General features: G+C 40.1%; 1 protein-coding gene across 4 annotated transcripts in view; it reads right to left on the bottom strand.

The window, feature by feature from the left end:
- DGKH (diacylglycerol kinase eta) overlaps nt 1–21,840 on the bottom strand; it is a 171,687-nt gene that overhangs the window by 20,658 nt on the left and 129,189 nt on the right. For all 4 annotated transcript variants that reach the window (XM_075265451.1, XM_075265453.1, XM_075265452.1 and 1 more), the window contains 9 exons: nt 21,271–21,550; nt 19,562–19,690; nt 14,403–14,537; nt 12,769–12,886; nt 9,766–9,876; nt 7,952–8,048; nt 7,440–7,547; nt 3,424–3,537; nt 1,838–1,972 (listed from right to left, as the gene is read on the bottom strand). In XM_075265451.1, the coding sequence (XP_075121552.1) occupies nt 1,838–1,972; nt 3,424–3,537; nt 7,440–7,547; nt 7,952–8,048; nt 9,766–9,876; nt 12,769–12,886; nt 14,403–14,537; nt 19,562–19,690; nt 21,271–21,550 (1,227 nt within the window). The remainder of the gene's footprint in view (nt 1–1,837; nt 1,973–3,423; nt 3,538–7,439; nt 7,548–7,951; nt 8,049–9,765; nt 9,877–12,768; nt 12,887–14,402; nt 14,538–19,561; nt 19,691–21,270; nt 21,551–21,840) is intronic.

Below are 21,840 nucleotides of genomic sequence, written 5' to 3'. Positions count from 1 at the left end.
CATCAGCGATTCCAATAATGTCTGCACCATATACAGGGTCTCATCGAGAAAGCAATGGATGGCTGACTTCCAGCAAGTGACCACATTGACCGCCATAAGCTTAGACGGAATGCATGCATGTGTGTTACCACACAACGTGGCTGAAAATTAACTGCAAAATCATGGACATTACACCCCCCAACCAATGCAATCTTGCCCATGTTTGTTACACCTAATGCCGCTGTAAACTGCCCAGAAACACCCCCCCCCCCCCAATTCAGCGCACTGTCGGCTTTCCAGCAGTACATAACACCGCATGTGCCCAAATCCATTAAAGCAGAGAATAGCAGTAATAGCAATAAGTCTAAGTTATGAGTAGAATACTGTATACAAAGCTTAGGTTTAGTGCTTTTTACCATATATGATTTATATGCCAAATATCACTGTGGGTACCACTTACAACCAACAACCCTGGGAGATGCAATCCTATCATCCAAGAGAGACACTGCGGAGAAGAATCCTCTGAAATACCTCTGAAATACCACAACCCAAAAAGAATGAACACATTTATTATGCCCAAGTGGTGGAAGTAATGTCCAGAAAGAACAGTGTGTTACTGTGACCTGAAGCACGAGTCTAACCAATTGTCTGATGTTTATCCTCCACATAGAAAACACACACAATGCTGTCCTCCCCTTATTTATCACTCGGGATAACCAAAAGATATTACCTTCATATTCGCCGCATCAATCCACAAGACTCACTTTATCTCATAACTTTCCCTCAATGAAACGTATAGAGAATGTCAGTTCTGCACACATCCACGATGACGCAGGACGTCACTACACTGAACACATTGTGACAGATGTCATTGCTCAGCAGTCTATAACCGCACAGAGGGGAAAATAACATCTCACATTGATTGATGACAGCGCTGCAAGATTCAATTACTGGAATCGCACACAGGCAAGCGGACTCCAAATTCTAGAAAACGGCTTAGTGGATATGTCAAACTACCATACTACAGCCTGAATCGAAGCCAAAGGCGGGCAGTGCTAGGCCATGGTTATTATAGCTGTGCTACACCCCTAGCAGCACAATGCTACATTTATTTCTTAAATCTTAAAAGGGGTTCACAGTTGGATTATTTTATTTATTTTTTTTAAAAACTACTCAAAATCTGTATAAAAAAAAAAAAAAATCAGCAATATTCCCCTCACTGATCCCTCTCTGTTTTACCTGGAATTGCAGGGCTTTCGTCCAATGATTTTAGTCTGCGATGGACGGGCACCTGGCACAGATAAAACCAAGCCAGAGCCAATCACTGGCCACAACAGGGACCGACCTCATCCATTAACTAGCATTTTCCTGTGTGTCAAGATGGACCAGAAAGCAGGGACTGGTAGGAACAGGGGCAACAGGGAATAATGATGTTAGTATTGCTTTATATAACCCATTCTGAGCCTTTTGGTAAAAAAATGTACCTGTCAGAAACACTGGTGCAGGGCCCAGATGGGAAGACCCCTTTAACATCTAAAATACTGACCACCTGTCAAGTACAGGTAAGAAGTTGTAGATTTGGGACAGGCGCCAAAGACTAACCCACTGAGAGGATACCAAAACATGGCAAATGCTGTATTCCAATACACACAGGCATGACAAAAAGAACCAGACACTTCTTGCAGCAAATACATAAAACTGATACAGATTTACATTTTTACATGAATTATGGGACCTGTATATTAGAATGAGAACAGAAATTGCAGAAATATTAAAATTAAGAGGATTTAGCCAAGAAGAACGGGGAAAGAATATTAACCATAAAACAAAATTGACAAAGCAGCCCATGTAGACTTACCCTGTCTCTGGTTAACATCTGAGCCCTGTTTTTGTGCACAATTTTTATGACACCAGGAGGCTGGATCCAAGCTTCACCATCAACCTGTACAGGAACCCCCTCTTCTCCAAGGATAGTGATCTTCACAGATCGACACTGGAAGGAGAAAGAACACAATAAGAATAAGTCAAATGATGTGCCCCCTAGCACTAAGATATCCTCTCATAGAAAAAATACTTCTAGGAGACAATCTCTGCACACACCAAAAATCCATTACAGCGAGCCATAGGTCTCTTACCAACAGAGAACACAGATAAGTCTCTATATGAAATCAGAGGAGAACAGAGGTGCAGTAAGGACACATATTCAGAGGTTGTATGGAACTGTAATATTACTATATGATGGAGCCTGAATGTGTCATTCACATAAGAGTATTTATTACCCATTAACACAGTGGAATCTGCTGCAGATTCTAAGGAGGATGTCACTCCTGAAGCTGTGGCAAATTCTACCCTGAATACAGCAGCAGACAGAGATTGGGGCAGGAAGCTGAAAAAAATGAGCATTCTGCTTGATCTTGCCATGGATTCTGCAGCACATTCAGCCGTTCTGGGCTCGAGGCCACTCACTCATTAGGCCCATTCATCTGAGCCGAACCAGCGGTAGAAAGTCAAAGCTCTGCGGGGAGCAAAAAATGAAGAGTTTGAGGCATAGTCTGCTGTGTGAATACAGCCATAGGAATTCTGCCGCCGGCTACACGCAGCGAGATGCTGGTGCAGGGCCTTAGTATTCAGTTGTGGCTCTTCACTGCTTATTAGGTCCAGATGAATGGGCCTATTGAGCTGGGATTCTCAAACTGCTAACTTCACAGCTGAATCAACCGCGGCATCAGGGGCAAAATCGAGCAGAATGCTTTTTTTTTTTTTTTTTTTTTTTTTAAGTGTCCTACGATCTCTGTCTCCTATTGAAAACAATGGAGAGCAGAATCTGGGAGGGATGTAAACGCCCCATAAGGTAAATTCGCAAAGAGGAATTTGAAGCTGATATTGGGGGCAGGTTCTACTCAACAACCAACTACAAATTCTGCCTAAAATCTCAATGAGAGGCAGAGACGGATTTTTACGCATCCTGCTCATTCTTCTGCCTGAGACTACCTTTGAAATTAATTGGAGGCAGATTTTGGAGTACATTTTCAGAATCAACACCAAATTCAGTTTCCAAAAGTCTTGAAGCAGAAATTTTCTGCCTGACAACATCAGCATGAAATTTGTCCATGTAAACCAGCCCTTACTAGATTACCTCCCTCAATGTAGTACTTAGGTTTCAGTCTTTAGAACTGCGGGAGGGTTTTCAGGTGTTGCATCCAAAATCCAGATGTAGGTAGAGATCACCCATCTTAAAGATGTGTTTTATCATATATATATATATATATATATATATATATATATTTTTTATTTTATTTTTATTTTTTTGCGGTAAACAGAGCTTACGAACTTATATTGTATAACATCCACATTACGCTTCAGACTCTTTAAAATGTAAGTTGCGGCAATTTTGCAATCCACATGAGATCCCCGAATTACCATATAAATTACTCTTCTTCTTACCTGAGCTATTCTGTGATGCTGAAGCTTGATCACCCTAGAAACTGCCATCTGCATACTGCCGAATACTGCCACCACCTCCAGGATTTTATCATCAAATGAAGGAGCACCAAATATCTGGAATGAGAAGTAACAGCTAAGTACAAATATTATATACTAGCTGGTACCCGCGACTTCGTCTGCGGTTATTGTAGCAGTGGGTATATACAGGCGTGAGTAAGGTTTTCGTACTGTGTATAAGGTATGGGATATGAAATGTAACTTTGTATCTTGTTTTTGCTGTAATTCAGAGAATACGTGAGACTTTTGTGTTGAAGGTAATTTGTATTTGAGCTGCTATATATACGGTGTTGTGAGAAACTTTACATAGTGACTTTGGGACAGAAGTATTTGAAGTTAACCCTTTCCCGTCGATGGCATTTTTTGATTTTGGTTTTTCATTTTTGACTCCCCTCCTTCTAAACCCCATAACTTTTTTATTTCTCCGCACCCAGAGTCATATGAGGTCTTAATTTTTCTTGGGACAAATTTTTCTTCATGATGCCACCATTATTTATTCTATATAATGTACTGGGAAGCAGGGAAAAAATTCTGAATGGGGTGGATTTGACAAAAAAAATGCATTTCTGCGACTTTTAGGGGCTTTGGTTTTACGGCGTTCACTGTGCAACCAAAATGTCCTGTCCCCTGTATTCTGTGTTTCGTTACGATTCCGGGGATACCAAATTTATATGGTTTTATTTACATTTTGACCCCTTAAAAAAATCCAAAACTGTGTTAAAACATTTTTTTTTGAAAAGTCGTCATATTCCGACAGCCGTAACTTTTTTATACGTGCGTGTATGGGGATGTATAGGGCGTCTTTTTTTGCGGGGTCGGGTGTACTTTTTAGTTCTACCATTTTTGGGAAATGTTATTGCTTTGATCACTTTTTATTCAAATTTTTATCAGAATCAAAAGAGTGAAAAAATGGCGGTTTGGCACTTTTGACCATTTTTCCCGCTTTGGCGTTTACCGAACAGGAAAAATATTTGTATAGCTTTGTAGAGCGGACGATTTCGGACGCGGGGATACCTAACATGTATGTGTTTCACAGTTTTTAACTACTTTTATATGTGTTCTAGGGAAAGGGGGGTGATTTGAATTTTTAATCCTTTTTTTTGTTTGTTTTTAATATTTTTTTTAACTTTTTTTTAAACTTTTTTTTTGCATTTATTAGACCTCCTAGGGGTATTGACATGGGTGGGCGGTGTTGCGGATTGTCAGAGCGGTGGGGGTTGGCAAACATGGCTGCTCCGGAGCGTTAAAGAGAGCCTCCTGGAGTATCGTTAAGGTGAGGGGCAAAGTGGTAAAGTATATGTATATGTGATTGTGTGGGGTTAGGGGCGAGGCTGCAGAGGGCAATATGAATTTTGTGGCTTGCTATGGTCCAAAGTGTGTGAGATTGCAGAGATGGTGATGTGAGTTTGGGGTTTGTGGGGGTCCTGGGAAAAACGTATGTGCGCTATTGTGACGAAAAGTAGCCTATTGCGCAATGGGGTGTATTAACTATGTTTGTGGAAAATTTCAGCCAAATCGGTCGAGCGAGTTTTGCGTGATTGACTAACAAACATCCGAACACACAAACCCACAAACATCCAAACTCACAAACTTTCACATTTATAATATTAATAGGATATATAAACTAAAATGTATATTTCCAAAAACATTCAACTAAGAAGCCAAAAAGGTATTTAGTCTGTTTATGCCAACCTTATCCCTCAGCATAAAGCACTCTCTCATTACTGTAGATCTCATTACTGAATGCGGACATTAGAGGGCGCCCGTGAAAGGTAAATTGTGAAAGCACAAATCACCAAAAACTCCCACATTTACGTAATTTGCCTTTAGAGAAACGCGACAACATTAAAAAAGGGAAAATCTCAAGTAGATTTTTCCTCCAAACTGGTCCCAGTTTTTGCAGTATCAAGCAACAATCTTTCCTATGAGGCCCCCTCTCAAACATTTCTGTTGCTGAAAAGTTGACAAAGGGGTCCAGGAGCAGCTTCCTCTAGTCACTGGCGCTAAATCTTGGGCTGTTACGTGTGACTGATATGTCTCTCACTGTCTGATGTCAGCCTGGTATCCTCCCCAAGTTCTAACCTCACTGTCACGGTGGTCCCATTTCACAGAAAACCACGTAGCTTACTATTCTACACAGTAAGCATAAAATATACATTGTAAAAATTTTCTTTATTTTAAATTAGATTTTTATTGAGAAGAAAAAAAGAAAGATTTTACAATGTATAAGAAACAGAGAAAAAGAACATCGAGAAACTACGTAAAAACCAATACAAATATAAAAAACATTGCTCCATACAATATTCAAGATGCGAAGTTCACCCATATAAGAAGAGAGAAAATGTACAGGAAAACCAAGAGCAGGACCCACATGAGCCTCCCAGGCATCATCTATCTAAGTCATGGTAGGGAGCTTAGGTGGGAGCAGGAGCAGGTAGGGGAAGGGGGAAATCCAAGGGAGAAACAAGGAAGGGAAGGAGTAAAGTAACCAAACAAAGACAAAAAGAGAAAACAAAATACACAGTTAAAGCAGAACACCTGGACAAAATTCTTGCGCCACGAAAGGCATGCGAAATACGATGTAAAAGAGACATAGGGCAGATGCACATCAGCCACCAGGTCTCAAGGTAGAAAGCAAAAGGAGCCACCCGATACCAAACACCAATTAGGGAGTCGTGATGGGATCAGGCTGGAGCTGGGGAGGGGAGGACGTCTTCCTAGATTCCATATAGGAGAACCAGAGAGACCATTTGGAGAGGAAACTGGGGAAGGCATGGTTCCCATTAGCCAGCATCCTCTCCAAAGTGAAGGCTAGGTCGACATGGTGAATCAGTTCGTTAATGGTCAAAGCGTGGATTTCCACTGACGAGCGATCATGGACCGAGCCACCAGCACTATCTGACCTGTGTGCCCGAAGGGAAAAGACCAGTATCCAAGAAACAGAGGGCCAGGGGAGGGGCGTATAGGTCTCATCTTAGAGGTCTCATCCCAGCCAACCTTAAGTTGCTCAAGGATAGATGCCATGTAGTACTTCCTAACGTCCGGAACACCCGCCCCCCCCCCCCCCCCCCCCCCTCCCAGATCAAGGTCTGGTCATCACTTTAAATTGGACTCTAGATTTCTTACCCTCCCATATAAAGTTAGAAAGTATACGTTTAAGTTTGGGGAAGCGTAAAAATTTTCTTTAATCAAACATCTTTTTTTCCTTTTTTCAATCATAGCACCACATATACTCCATTAAAAAAAATATATATATATTATGCTTAGAGAACGGTGACTTAGAAATAATTATTAAAAACCAAAACTTCAAAACCATAAAAACCTGTATATATTGGGTGTCGCCACAACTATACTGGCCTGCAGAATAAAGCTGACATATTATACATATGTTCCACGGTTAGAGGCGCAAAATTTATACTGCAAAAAAGCTACGGCAGAATTGTATAATTTTCATTCCTCACGTTCATGTAAAAACAAAAAGTTGCCGTTCTAGGGGGATTAAAATGGAAAAAAAAAAAAAAGTCTGAGTCACTAAGGCCAAAGTAGGCCCATCCTGAAGATTTCCACTTAATTTCAAAATTCCACTAGTTGTCCAAAAACTTACCTAATTTAATATGCGGTTGTTGCGGGAAATGTGACAGTCTAAAAGCAATATATTATAACTAGAGTAATGAGACTGAATGAGCCACCGGTTATGTGGAATTCAGTTTTCTTATCTCACTGTGCAATCTTCTCATGAAACTACCAAGTCATTATGAGTCCAGGAGAAGTCTTTTGTTATTTTATTTTCTCGTCTGACAAGATTTCTACATTAAATGCATAGAATTTCCCATGCCTAAAATAGCACCACTGGACTAAGAATACCACAAGGAAAGGAAAGTGTAAGCAGATCTCATGTGACGAAGCAAGAAAAATAAGTCACGTAAAGATAAAGTCTTCCTCTGTTCTGTTTAACTTACATCATCCTCTTTAGTTCCACCCCAGAAATTGGTGCCGCCAGCATAGCTAGGGATGTTTAACACCGCAATGCCCTGGAGACTTGGAAGGGGGATGTACTGACCATCACACTGCCAAGAATAAAACAATGGAGAATAATGAACAAAACATCCAGAGGCGTTAGCATGACCAGAATGTGTATAATGTAAGGCACAGAATATGTATAGAATATGTAGGCAGGAAATAGACCACTTAAACTAGCCCGCTGCTACAAGCTAGAGTACATAAACTACAGATACATTTTATACGGACACTACACAGCTTTAGTTGCAGATTTTGCTGCAGTTCTTCGAGCCAAAGTCAGGAGTGGATTGGGCGAATGACAGGAGTATTAGAGATTCTTTTATATTTCTCATTCCTTTTGTAGTCAATCCTGACATTCTCTCAAAAAAACTGCTGCAAAATCTGCAACAAAAAAAACCCAGTGTTTCCACAACTTGGGGCCTCAGCCCAAGACTGATGTGCGCCAGATTACCTCCAGCTGAACCTTTTGCTCCAAATTCTTGTAGGTTCTTTGCAGTAACTCTTTGGTTCCAAGGACTCCATACCACATCATATTTTTGGTACGGCTTCTGCAATAAACAATAAAACATTAAATATGCAGTTATATAAAGAGCACATGAAATCTGTATAACAAAGTGTATTTCACCAATTTTGTGGGGTGGAATAGTTTATAATATATCCTCTTCTGGACATTCAGATAAATTACATGTTATTTTTTTCAGCATCTCTTAGCGCACACGGTTCATGTCATTTTGCTCATAGCTAAAAACAAATGCATGGCGTTGTTGCTTACACCTGACTCACTGATTTCATTTTTTTTCCCCTCTGAAGCCCCAATCTTGTTACACTTTTATAGCTATCCACTCTATTCCTGAGGATATGTCCACAGTTTGAGGCTGGCATTGGTGTAGTAGCTGGGGATTTCTGTCCTCAAATTCCCAGTTACAAACATTGTCAGTTGGATACACTGTATTGACTCTAATATCAACCCTTCCTCTCTCCTGCTGCAGAGTCTATGGACATTATACAGGTTTTACCATTACTACTCTGTATAGCTTAGTAAAAAATATACAAATCTATGTACTCTGTATAGCGTCACATGTGTGGAGCTGCGATACAATGTAGCAATGCTGTGTACATAGATGAAGATATAAGTAATGTTAATGTCAGTATAATGTGTATAGCATGTCTAGGACACACGGGATAATTGTGGCTGCAGATAGAGCCAGTATAATAAAGAATAGCCTGTGCATTCTGAGAAGGAAGGACTCGCACAAGAAAAGAGCACAGAATGTGACTATGAAAAGCAAGGCCGCCCCACCTATTATCCATCTCGGATTAGTCTGTTAGAGACAGACTTTACTTAGCTGCAGACACAAATTAGAGGGAGGGTTAGGGGCCACTTATGTGTCTGAAAGGGATGATTTGTATGTGAACAAGTTTGCAACGTTCCAGTGAGACCTCTCACTAAAGAATGTCAGATGGCATGACTGACCAATCATAAGGCACAATAAACAATAATATACACTAAGACCCTTTAAATATATAACTTGCATACAATTCATATAGGGTTATAAGACCGGACTGTGCCAAGAGGTTCCTGCTGACGAAGCACATGTCGAGGTCTGTGACTGGGGAGTCTGCAGGTTCATCCTATACGGCCGAGTGTTTGGGTAATATGTTGATAATGAATTGATTTGTTGCTAAGTATTAATCGGATTGTCCATTCCTTAATGGACTTAGGCCTTTATTTGTGAATTAACTTGTAATACGACACAGTGAGCCCGAATTAATTTGTGGGCCTCTCTATATATAACATGTACGTTATTTCTCTATGTGGAATATTTATTGCGTCTTTGTGTCTTACTCAGTGTATATAGTTATATATATTGACTCTCAGCCCACACGGAGTTGTCTATTTTTCTGTTGATTGTCCGTACTTCATTTTTATGATCTTGTGTTATGGTTTAATAAATATGGATTGTTTATTATCTATGTTGTATTGCATCTTGGTTACACTAATCTCTCTTAGTGGTAGGTTTAGTTAGTAACCTTAATCTGTCTACTCGCCTCAGAACGGACTAGTAAAGTACAACAGGGAAACAAAACATTACCATCTCCAAAAATCAAGATGTCTTGTATTTAATAAGCTAGTGTCACTAACATTTCTCACATCTCTAGAAATAATTATTTAGAAAACACATTTTTGCGTATTTTTATATAAAATCAGCAGTTTTACAATAATTTACCATACAATGGCTTTACATGAAACAATTCATTTAGTACCTGCATTTCTCTGGGTGTTCTTCACGTTTGTTGTTGAATTCTAGGGAAATTTTTGCATCTAAACCGATACCAAAGTAGTTGTTCATTACACATTTTTCAGAATAACCTTCTCTGTTGAAGGAAGGAGAGAAATTACTTAATATAATCAATATTTAGTAAAAATAGATACTTTTGAAAGTAAAGCCATGTCCATGGGTCAGAAAAATTATTCTTAAGAGAAAAAAACCCCATAAAATTCACATTAGCAGTCGCAGTCCATGTAGTATGTGCAGATGTTGGACAAGTTTACAGTGTAACTAACTTTTGATTTTCTGGCAGTATTTGTATCATTAATAGATTTTGCAATATACTTTATTAACAAATTTTGGCTCCTTTCTGTGAAATCCTCTTTATTCTTCCCCTTGCTTCTGTATTGAGAGTCGTCCCTGCCTCTCATTGAATGTTACTGTGGATGAAATAGAGGCTTGGAGTATACCAGTAAATGAGGGTAGGGGAGGGTGACTTCAAACAGTTATATCTCGGACATTATAAATCATACAAACTTCCTTTTGGTCTCATATGAAACATATTATATGACACTAAGGCTGTATTGGCTATATTTTCAGAGATAACACTGTTGGGATTGGGATATTTATTAAAAACATATTATGGAACTGCAATATCCTACTCTCAACTATGTTTTCAACCAGTGAAATCTTAGGAAATAATATAGATAACACTGCAGCCTCCTCCTAATGTCTAAGATGTAACTGTTTAAAATGACCCTCCCCTTCCCTCATTTTCTCTACATTTTACGCAGTCCGTTCCTCCAAGCCTGTACTTCATGCACAGTAACATTCAGTGAGAGGCAGGAACAGCTCTCAATACAGAAGGAAGGGGAAGAGAATAAAGAGGTGCAGGATTTCACATAAAGGATCAAAAATGTGTTATGAATACACAAACTCTGCTAGAAAATAAAAAGTTGTCTGAAAGTTTAGTTACTCTTTAAAGCATGAGCATTTGCCTAATATGTTAGCTCTCTATATTCAACAGATTGCAACAATAAACCTATTCAAATCAATGACTGATATAATCTATTTACAAACGTGAAAAATGAGAAAGAGGGATATGAACATGAAGAGGCCACAGCACTGGATGAGTGCTGCGGCTCCTTCATAGATCTTCAAAGCACAATGATGGGGAACTGCTGTAGAGAGTTCCTTTGGTACAGGGATTTTCAGCTTTAGGAAATCCCTACTTGTTAGAAGGCTCCTTTGAAAATATGCATAATACATAGCGTCCCCTACTGGGCTCCTAGCAATCAGCTGTAATTGGTAGAGAAACCTAGCAGTAAGTGTTCGGCTTACATCACTGGGGAATCAGGCATTTGTTGTCCCCATTCAAATCAATGGTAGTCTGAGTAATGGAAGACGGTTCTGTCGCTTTACCTCGCCAGACACTCTTTCTAAATGCTCTCCACTCTGGTCCAGAGACTAACTCAGAAGTCCCTAATAGGATGTAGGTTTCCTGCTGTAGGGACCTAGGTCTTTTTGTTCTTTGGATCAGCTAAGGGTGCTGTCATATTCTAGCTGTAAGCCATAACATTTGAAGATAAAATTAAACCTTGAAGGAGGCTAGATTTTTGGTACTGATGTTATATCAGCTTTTTTTCTGCAGAAAAACAGGAGTGGATCTTAAAAGAAAAAGTATCCTAAAAGTTGGCCCATATAATTATAATTATTGACAAAGCCAGTCAATTCTGTTGGAATATAAAAATCAATTAAGTGTCTATGTAAGGAAACATACAGTAGGTTTCTGGCAAATCCCATGAACAATGAACTGAATCTATCAGCATTAATAGTTATCCCATTCTCCTCTGATAAATTGCACTGCTATTTTTAGCAAACAACACATGAATTGAGAACACAGCAGCGTATATGTGCCATCATTTACCTCCATATGTGTGGGCTATTACCCAATAATTATCTTTTTTATAACGAGTATTTTAGTTACTTATAGGTTATAATTATTCAATCTGAACTGAAGCCAACAAATAACTTATACACAAAATCCAGTTTCAGCATATATAACAGCAGTGTAAAGCATGGTGAAGAGAGCAGCAGCATAAGCTTCTTATAAGGATCAGGATATTATTGTTCATAAATCTATGATTTTTTAAGTCAAATCTGACATGTAGCTACTATGGGATGTGTGGAAAGAATTCCAGACTGACACATGCCTGTGCATTTTTGGGAAGATCTGAGTGTGGGGATTAACTCTGCTCAATAGGGATTATCAACTGTTTTGTTTTTTTTTTTTTCGGTGTGAAAGCTGTCAGAATAAGTAGCATACCAACAGCATCATACTTATTCTCATAGATTTTTTATCCTGTAACATACAAAATATTTATTTTCCTCTCATACATGGTAATAGGTTATAAAAACCCATTCACATACACTAAATTAGAATTCAGAACTTTCTATGTGGTTTTGCTGTGATATCTCAGATGTCAATGAACCAAAAATATACAACTCAGACAACCTCAGATTCCAACAGACAATGCAGTTGAGCTGCTAATCACAAGCCCCTATTTGGGTAGATTTATGACCACAATGGCCCACCCAATTTAATGAGGTATATTATACACTCATTGCACTCAAGTGCAGGGGAACTGTATATATTTTTTTAACATATGGAAGATGTGCTGTGTCAACTGACTTGTACTGTTAATCATTACATAACGTCACTTATTATACAATGTCACTGTAGAGTCTCGTTGTTTGATGTTGCTCTCAACACTATGAAAGTACATTATAGTGCAATAAAAATGTACTGTCATACTATAGTAAAAAAGGAGCAGACATATGCTACACATGAGCTGAGTGTGACGCTTCAGTAGTACAGGCACATCGAGCAGCCTCTCTGTATTGAATACTACAGCACTAGAACTCATGAGACAATAATTATATGTACATATGATAGCGCCCACTTATGACTCTAAGAACTGTAATAAATATTACTTACAAGGAGTCTGAATCAGGATCGATAAAAGGTGAAGCACCAATTGCATCCATATTTGCCAGTAGCATTTTGTTAATAATTGAGCTGCCGGCAATGGAAGCCGCCAGTCCTGCTCTCAAACCTGTTGAATAAACAGAAGACATATGTAGCAAAAAGAAATGAGAACTAAAGCTATATTAAAGCTACGAAGAGGACTAATTACACACACATATACCATTATACATATACCAGTCATTTATGACAATGACTTTAACCTGGAATATCCAAAACACACATAAACCTCCCGGCTTCCACTACAGCCAAAAAACAAGATGTTCAACTGTACTAAATGTTGACCGATGTTCACTTTAGGAGAAGAGAAACACAGGGTATAGGTGTAAGACATTCCAGATCTCTCTATGGTAGCATAATGGCAGGTCTCCATGCTGTGGAAGCGGCATGAAGCCATAACACCATCCACACGTGGTGGCAAATGGCTGCATGGTTTCTGCCAAGAAAAGAGATAATATTTTTGAAAAAAGACGCTGCCTTTGGCGCAGCATGTAGCCATGACCGCAACTCTGAGCCCAGGCTAAGAAAGTCTCATCCCTGCTCCAGCTGGTCTAGTGGGTTTTAATGTTTCCTAACAGGTTCTACATTAGACTGAAGGTTACACAACACTTTATTTTAACAATTAAAAATGACACCGGGCATAAAACCCAACCAAATTACTTTAAGGTTTTATACTTAGAAATATACAGTTGTAGAGATTAGGGTGGGTTCACACCTGCACCCGGTTTCCGCTTTAGGCAATCCGGCGGGTTTCTGTCTTCTGCCCTGAGAAACTGGATAGGAGACGGAAACCTGGCAGTCAGTTTTCAAACCCATTCACTTTAATGGGTTTGCAAAGTGTCCACCCATGAGCGTCTTGTGCTGGTCCGTGGCGAAACCGTTTTTTAACTTTGTGTCCAGTTAAAAAAAAAGAAAAAAAAGAAAACCTGTTTTGCCGCAGAGAGGCACAAGACGCTCATGCAAACCCATTAAAGTGAGTGAACTGACCGCCAGGTTCAGTCTCTTGTCCAGTTTCTCGGGACGGAAGATGGAAACCCACTGGATTGCCTAAAGTGGAGACCGGCCGCAGAAGGTATAATACTTTAAAGTAATTTGGTTGAGTTTTATGCCTGTTGTCATTTTTAATTGTTAAAATAAAAAGTGTTGTGTAACCTTCAGTCTAATATATAACTTGTTAGGAAACATTTAGGCTACATTCACACGGAGTTTTCTGGTCAGGAAACTGACTCAAACTCCTCCTAAAAACACCTCACCATAGGACTGTATGGTGAGGAGTTTTTTGAAGGAGGAATTTCAGTCTCTGCAGCCTTAAACCCACTAGACCAGCTGGAGCAGGGATGAGACTTTCTTAGCCTGGGCTCAGAGTTGCTGTAACGGCACAAGATGCTCACGGGTGGACACTTTGCAAACCCATTCAAGTGAATGGGTTTGAAAACTGACTGCCGGGTTTCCATCTCCTGTCCAGTTTCTCAGGGCAGAAGACGGAAACCCACTGGATTGCCTAAAGTGGAGACTGGGCGCAGGAGTGAAACCGCTCTAAATACAGGAATATGGATGAAAAAGACAGAATGGATTGGGTTTATTACCTGGGCAGATAATTCTAGTGTTTAACACAGGGAGATTTTCTTTACTGGATGCCAATGGGGGGCTGGAGAAGGAGCCACTTTGGGAGTGAGCACTACGGCTTGCACGTCTGTCTGGAGAACGTGGAGCAGCTTTTACTGTTGGTGAAAGGAACAGATCGTATCTTTTAATAAGTAATAATCCAGATATTTCCACCAAGCAATGCCACCTTCAGGACTAAGGATCATACAGGTTTCAGGAATTTATACAGAAGGGTGTAGAATAGTATTCCAGGAGAATAAAAACAAGCAGTGTAGATACTACATAGCCAGATGCCAACAATACAGCTGTGATAATTGCCAGGGAGCCACAGGAAAGATCCTGACAGTAAAAGCTTATGTGTGGTACCCTGACTATTGCCCTAAAACAACAGTTGTGACCACTCGGTTTCTATCACCTCATATGGATGCAGCCAATATATGGCACGTGGTATAATTTGTCATGTGACCTTTGATCTCCTGGTCAGTAAATTACATATTGTATTTATATAGTATACGTATGATTTTCCCATCTTTACTTTTATTCAATAACTTTTACTATGGATAGTAGATTTAGATTTTCTGGTGAAACGCAAAAATCAGTATTAAAAAATAAAATAAAAATGTATATATATATATATATATATGTATATATATATATATATATATATATATATATATATATATATATATACACACACACACACACACACACACACACACACTCACCGGCCACTTTATTAGGTACACCTGTCCAACTGCTCGTTAACACTTAATTTCTAATCAGCCAATCACATGGCGGCAACTCAGTGCATTTAGGCATGTAGACATGGTCAAGACAATCTCCTGCAGTTCAAACCGAGCATCAGTATGGGGAAGAAAGGTGATTTGAGTGCCTTTGAACGTGGCATGGTTGTTGGTGCCAGAAGGGCTGGTCTGAGTATTTCAGAAACTGCTGATCTACTGGGATTTTCACGCACAACCATCTGTACGGTTTACAGAGAATGGTCCGAAAAAGAAAAAACATCCAGTGAGCGGCAGTTCTGTGGGCGGAAATGCGTTGTTGATGCCAGAGGTCAGAGAAGAATGGCCAGACTGGTTCGAGCTGATAGAAAGGCAACAGTGACTCAAATAGCCACCCGTTACAACCAAGGTAGCCAGAAGAGCATCTCTGAACGCACAGTACGTCGAACTTTGAGGCAGATGGGCTACAGCAGCAGAAGACCACACCGGGTGCCACTCCTTTCAGCTAAGAACAGGAAACTGAGGCTACAATTTGCACAAGCTTATCAAAATTGGACAATTGAAGATTGGAAAAACGTTGCCTGGTCTGATGAGTCTCGATTTCTGCTGCGACATTCGGATGGTAGGGTCAGAATTTGGCGTCAACAACATGAAAGCATGGATCCATCCTGCCTTGTATCAACGATTCAGGCTGGTGGTGGTGGTGTCATGGTGTGGGGAATATTTTCTTAGGAACTCTTTGGGCCCCTTGGTACCAATTGAGCATCGTTGCAACGTCAAAGCCTACCTGAGTATTGTTGCTGACCATGTCCATCCCTTCATGACCACAATGTACCCAACATCTGATGGCTACTTTCAGCAGGATAATGCGCCATGTCATAAAGCTGGAATCATCTCAGACTGGTTTCTTGAACATGACAATGAGTTCACTGTACTCCAATGGCCTCCACAGTCACCAGATCTCAATCCAATAGAGCATCTTTGGGAAGTGGTGGAACGGGAGATTCGCATCATGGATGTGCAGCCGACAAATCTGCGGCAACTGTGTGATGCCATCATGTCAATATGGACCAAAATCTCTGAGGAATGCTTCCAGCACCTTGTTGAATCTATGCCACGAAGAATTGAGGCAGTTCTGAAGGCAAAAGGGGGTCCAACCCGTTACTAGCATGGTGTACCTAATAAAGTGGCCGGTGAGTGTATGTGTATATATATATATATACACACACACACAGTATATATATTTTATGTGGGGAATTGCTCAGGTAGATACACAGTAGCAGTGCAGGAAACGACAGTGCAGGGAAGCGGACACTAGGTTGCACAAAAGTTCAGCCTTTAATCACTTGCGGTGCAGCAACTGCCTTTGCAAAGGCACCAACAAACAAAACAAAAGCCTTCTCAGCTGAGTACTAACTAAACATAAGAAACTGCTCTCTGACTATACAGGAGGCTGGCTGCCAGGATCTCGCTCTGGTAACAAGGGGTGGCACAGTACCTGCTTTGTGGGTTCTGTTTGGACAGGTCAGCTCTGTCAGTGTGGTGCCACAGCTCCTAGGACTTACACACAACCTAATATCAGGCCTTGATTAGTCAGCTGACCTCCCTGGTGTGGGTCTTTACCATACACCCTTTAGCTGCCTGGCTGGGGAATACTTGTCCTCCCACACCACGCCCTTCACTCTCTCACGATATATATGAATAATAATATATCGTACATGCCTATGTAAAACTGATAGTTACCAAAAGATCTAATATGTACCGTACTTTCCAGCGTATAAGACGACTTTTTAACCCCCAAAACTTTTCTGAAAAGTTGGGGGTCGTCTTATACGCCGGGTATACGGTGGGGCAGGGGGTGGAGGAGCGGGATCGCAACATTCCTGCCACCACTGGCTTCCTGCAGCGGCAGGAATGAAGCGATGCTGTGGCCCAGGCCTCCACCGAGTATGTAAAGCTAATGGCGATGGCTTTGCTGCAGAGCGGTCGCCATAGCAACTGGGTCTCCGCTTAACGCAGAGGCCCGATACTAATGCCCGCAATCAGAATGTATTCTAATTGCGGGCATTAAAACTTAACCCCCCACCCCAAAAGTGCAAAAACACCCCTGGGGCAGGTCCCCATTGGCCCCATATCTTTAAAGTTGACCAGCCATGATAGTAATGTACAGAATCTCCCATAGACGGCAATGGGGACTTGCAATCAAATAATTGCAGGTTCAAGCCCCCTAGCTGGGGGCTAATAAGAATAGTTAAAAAAAAAAAAAAAAAAAAAAAATTGTTTGAAAAAATAAAACTATATATATAAAAAATAAAAAAAAAGTTCTAAATCACCTCCTTTCCCTAGAATACATATGAAAGCAGAAAACTACTGTGATACATATGCATATTAGTTACCCCTATGTCCGAAAATGCCCGCACTACTTATAAAATATTTTTTCTGTACGGTGAATGTCAAAATCAAAAGTGCCAAACTCCCTTTTTCTTTCACTGTTTTGCCTCTGATTTTTAAAAAAAAGGTGATCTAAGCAATAGACATTCCCCAAAATGGTATATCTACAGTAAATCTGGCCCCGCCAGATTGTCCGTGCAAAAAAAACGGTTATCCAGGTGGAGAGGCCGCATACGGACAATCCAAATGAATTGGTTGTAAAGCAGACCGCTGGCAAGCCGCCGCCTGTCCGGTTTCTCCGGGGTTTAGGACGGAAATCCCAAGGGAGACAGCGGCGGTAGTGTGAACCCTCCTTTACATAAATGATGGTTCGGAACTAGAGATGATAGAATAATACCTCGCTCCACAGGAATGAATGGAAGCAGCCGAACACCAAGGGGTTAAGCGACGGCGTCAGCTGCTTCCATCTATTCCTATGGAGCGAGGTATTCAAAACTATAGTTTTGAATACTATTTGCTCATCTCTATTCAGGACTTGAAAGCAAATAAAAAAAAGCATTAGAGTATGCCAAGGGGTAAGTATGCAGACTGAGATGTTAAAAGAACAGTAGTATTATTATTTTTGGTTTTGGCATTGGCAAGTGCATTAAAGCATAGCTGTCAATGGCATACACTGATGGTGCAGTGCATGAAGGGGTTGATGGCCAGCAGTAGGATTTCTACAATTATTTAATTGACTTTTTTTTTTTTTTACAAAATAATTTTATCAATTCTTCATTGGAGGGAATTTTTCAGGTACCACCAGGTTACTTCCATTCTTTCTGAGGTTACTTCCTTTTAGATCAAAAATATCTAATTTTTCACAAAAATACCCACTTTTCAAATTTTCTGAGCCACACAGCCTGTTTTTTCTCAACATTTACCATAAAAGAATAAAAGGGGAAGGAAGAATCATCTGTGCCGGCACAAAAGTTTTTGTACCCACATCACCCTGAACTGTGTGCACTGACCCGGTGCTCGCCTTGCTATCACATAGCCTGTTACAACAAATCACAGCCATTTAACAACATATTAATAAAAAGATAGCTATCCACAAAAAGAAGCAACACTGAAGGAGAAAGGGGCTGGAAAATATGGCTAAAGATTGCCAGCAATTTATAGGTTCAGTAAAAAGTATTTAACACTCAACAGGCAAGCAGCTGTAGCAAACCCATGAAGTGTGGGCAAGGGCAAGCAGCCCTAGTGAACCCATGAAGTGAGAGCGATGGCACTTTTGTAACTGTGTCACTGTATTGTGACTAGGGTGAAAAATACATGAAAGAAACACTAACGTGATCATTCACTTACATTGTAACCTTTGTACTACTCTGTCACTCAGGATCTGAAAGTGCCATCTTTTGCCTCATCTGTACTCCGTGACAAAACAAGCGTACGCTGTATAACAGCTGCTCTTTATTATGACAGATGGGACTCCTGGGGCTAGGCTACATTAAAAATAACCTTTTTTTTTTGCTGTTCATGCTCTGATAAAAACCAACAGAGTCCTAATGACTATAAATGATGTCTTGTTGCAGGTACCTGACTTCATATTTCATTATTCCTCTTGGAGCACCAGCCTGCACTGGCAGCACTTATGTGTACAAATACATATAGGAGTTCAGCTTTATACTGTTCCCAGCTCTGAAAAAGGGGAAGCTGCTCTTCTATCATTTCTTAAGTGGAGCAAATACAAAAAGGTCAGCAGTACAGGGACTGTGTGTTGAGATCACAGAGGGAGAAGATGAAAGCCGCCGCTTGCTCACAGAAATGGGTTACAAAATCTCAGATGAATAGTTGTAATGAGACATTGTCAAAGCATGCCGCTCTACAAATGAAATGTTACAACCATCCAGATACAGAGTCCTTGGGAAGTAAGTCACCTGCTTCTGAGTTAACTTCCAATATGTATCCACTAAAGACTTTATTAATGTCTTTGACTAGTATCCCTGTCTACGTATGTGTGTTCACACCTGATAGAGAATCCAGTTCCTTGGTGTCCTCGTCTTTTTCCTCTTCTTTTGACTCTTCTAACTCCTTCCTGTACTCCTCTGCAGTCTGATTCTCTTGTTCTTCAGTATGTGCATTCTGCTCATCCACCACTAGAACACAGAGATCTATTTTACTATCCTTCACAGAGAGAACAGGCAAGTACAATCCCGCAAGACCAGACAGAAAACAGAAATGCAATGACTGGCATTTGTTGATTGTACAATAGTAGGCATTGTAAAGTTTTACAAATATATATATTAACTAAAAATCTCAGCAAGGTGATGAAACAAAGGTGCTTGAGGGGTGAAATGACTGAGTGCTAACATGACTAACATAAAGGAGCACTAACAGCTGCCATTGTATCGTGCCAGAACCACAGTTTGGGGCCCTTTCCTTTCCCTAGGGCTAGATCAAAATATAAGGGATCAATTTAACTCTGTTTTCATAGCATTCTATGGTGGGACCCATAGATAAATGCCCAATGTCTTGTGCGAACCCTGTGGCATAGGAATGGATGACATATGAATGTGAGCAACTTGCTGAATCGTCTTTTTGTGATCTATCTTCATCTGACACTGACATTGTAAGATGATAACGTTATACAACTAGTATACTACGGTAAAAGAAGTCTATTAAAGTGTAGCTAAACTTTGACAACTTTTGATTTTTTGGCAATTTCGTAATAAAATGTACTAATTTTGATAATTAACAATAACAATTAATAATCATAACAACCCCAACTTTATTTATATAGCACCAACATATTAGTCTCCTTTCGGTGAAATTCTGCATTTTTTATACTCTATTCCTTGCTCCCCTTTTGAGAGATGACCCTTGCTGCTCAATTACTCATTATGTATGGAGTACGAGGCTGGGTGAAATGAAGCGAAAATAAAGGTAGGGTCACTTCAAATGGCTATAACTCAGGCATTATTAAATGTAGAAACTACTGACGCAAAGACGCAGTTCTACCTGTATGGCTTCCAGAGATATCACTGACTGAAAACAGAGTTGGGATTGGGATATGTATAGCTCCGGATGCATATAAATATCCCAATTCTGACTGTGTTTGTAACCAGTGATAAGTCTGCATCCTTAGTATCATATGAACACCAAAAGTGTCAAGTTTCTACGTGTTATAATGCCCAAGATATAGCCATTTCACTTGCGCTGTTTTCCTATTTACATCTTGGGAAACAGATTTGCATATTTTTCCCATAATCCCCCCCAATGGAGCTAAAAATGCTTTTTATAAGACTCCATACACCTGAGAAGGTGATCTCTCCTTAGGGAGTAATATTATCCTCAGAACAAATACTACCAGGAATTCAAAGGTTGTCTGAAAGTTTAGTTTTCTAGACAGTTGTCAAGAAACAATATATAGTCTAGAGCTCAGCTTCAGAGAATAATTCGGGCTACGAACATTATCATCACTTCTACGTGATAAGATAATATGGGTGAACCAACACTATTTCAACGTAGTCTACATGTCACCAAAGCATTCTGTTTTATGCAGTTCAGGAAATTCTGGAAAATTACAGGATGCTTGAGTGATCTGTCTTGGCAATTTCCATACAATTATAGTAAAATATCAGTATTAGAGAAGCTTAAAATACATTTCCAGGCTTTTCTAATGTCTTGAATCATGACACATTTCGTTCTATTAATCTAGACCCAACAAAACACCCACCCTTTTCAGCTTGTTCTATGATCTGCCTGACTGCTTTTTTCAAGCTGTTGGCTCGCAGCATGAGTTGCTCCCGCGGTTTGAAGAGCTTAGGCGTGGAAGACTTTGCAATGTTGTCTGTTAACTGCTCCTTGCTCTCAGAAAGGGAGTCTTCACTGGAGAATTCTTCTTCTACCTCCTCTTCCACAATAGGTGGTGTTAAGTGTGCCAACAATGGCGCTGCCTGAGATTCTGCATGAAGGGTCTGAAGTAGCAGATCAAGCTTTTCATTCAACGTGGAACACTGAAACACAAATATCACATTAAGACTACAAACTGAAACAGACCAGAATGTGAGGAGTAAAATAGTCTGATCTTATGTGATATATGCACTTGATTTTATATTGTACAGTGCACCTGATAGCACTATGTGAGACTTCACCCTTATCAATATAGTATTCTGCACCTTGTTACTGTACTTTACATTACATAAACCTGATCCGATATGCCTTTCTTTTTAAATGGAGTCTGTCACCAGGAAACTTGATATTAAAGCAGTCACTGTGCATTGAACCATCATACCTTTAGGAAAAC

This window comes from Leptodactylus fuscus, chromosome 2, assembly GCF_031893055.1.
Source record: "Leptodactylus fuscus isolate aLepFus1 chromosome 2, aLepFus1.hap2, whole genome shotgun sequence".
NCBI lineage: Eukaryota > Metazoa > Chordata > Amphibia > Anura > Leptodactylidae > Leptodactylus > Leptodactylus fuscus.
The sequence above is the reverse complement of the archived record's forward strand: the minus strand, read 5'-3'. Positions and strand labels throughout refer to the sequence as shown.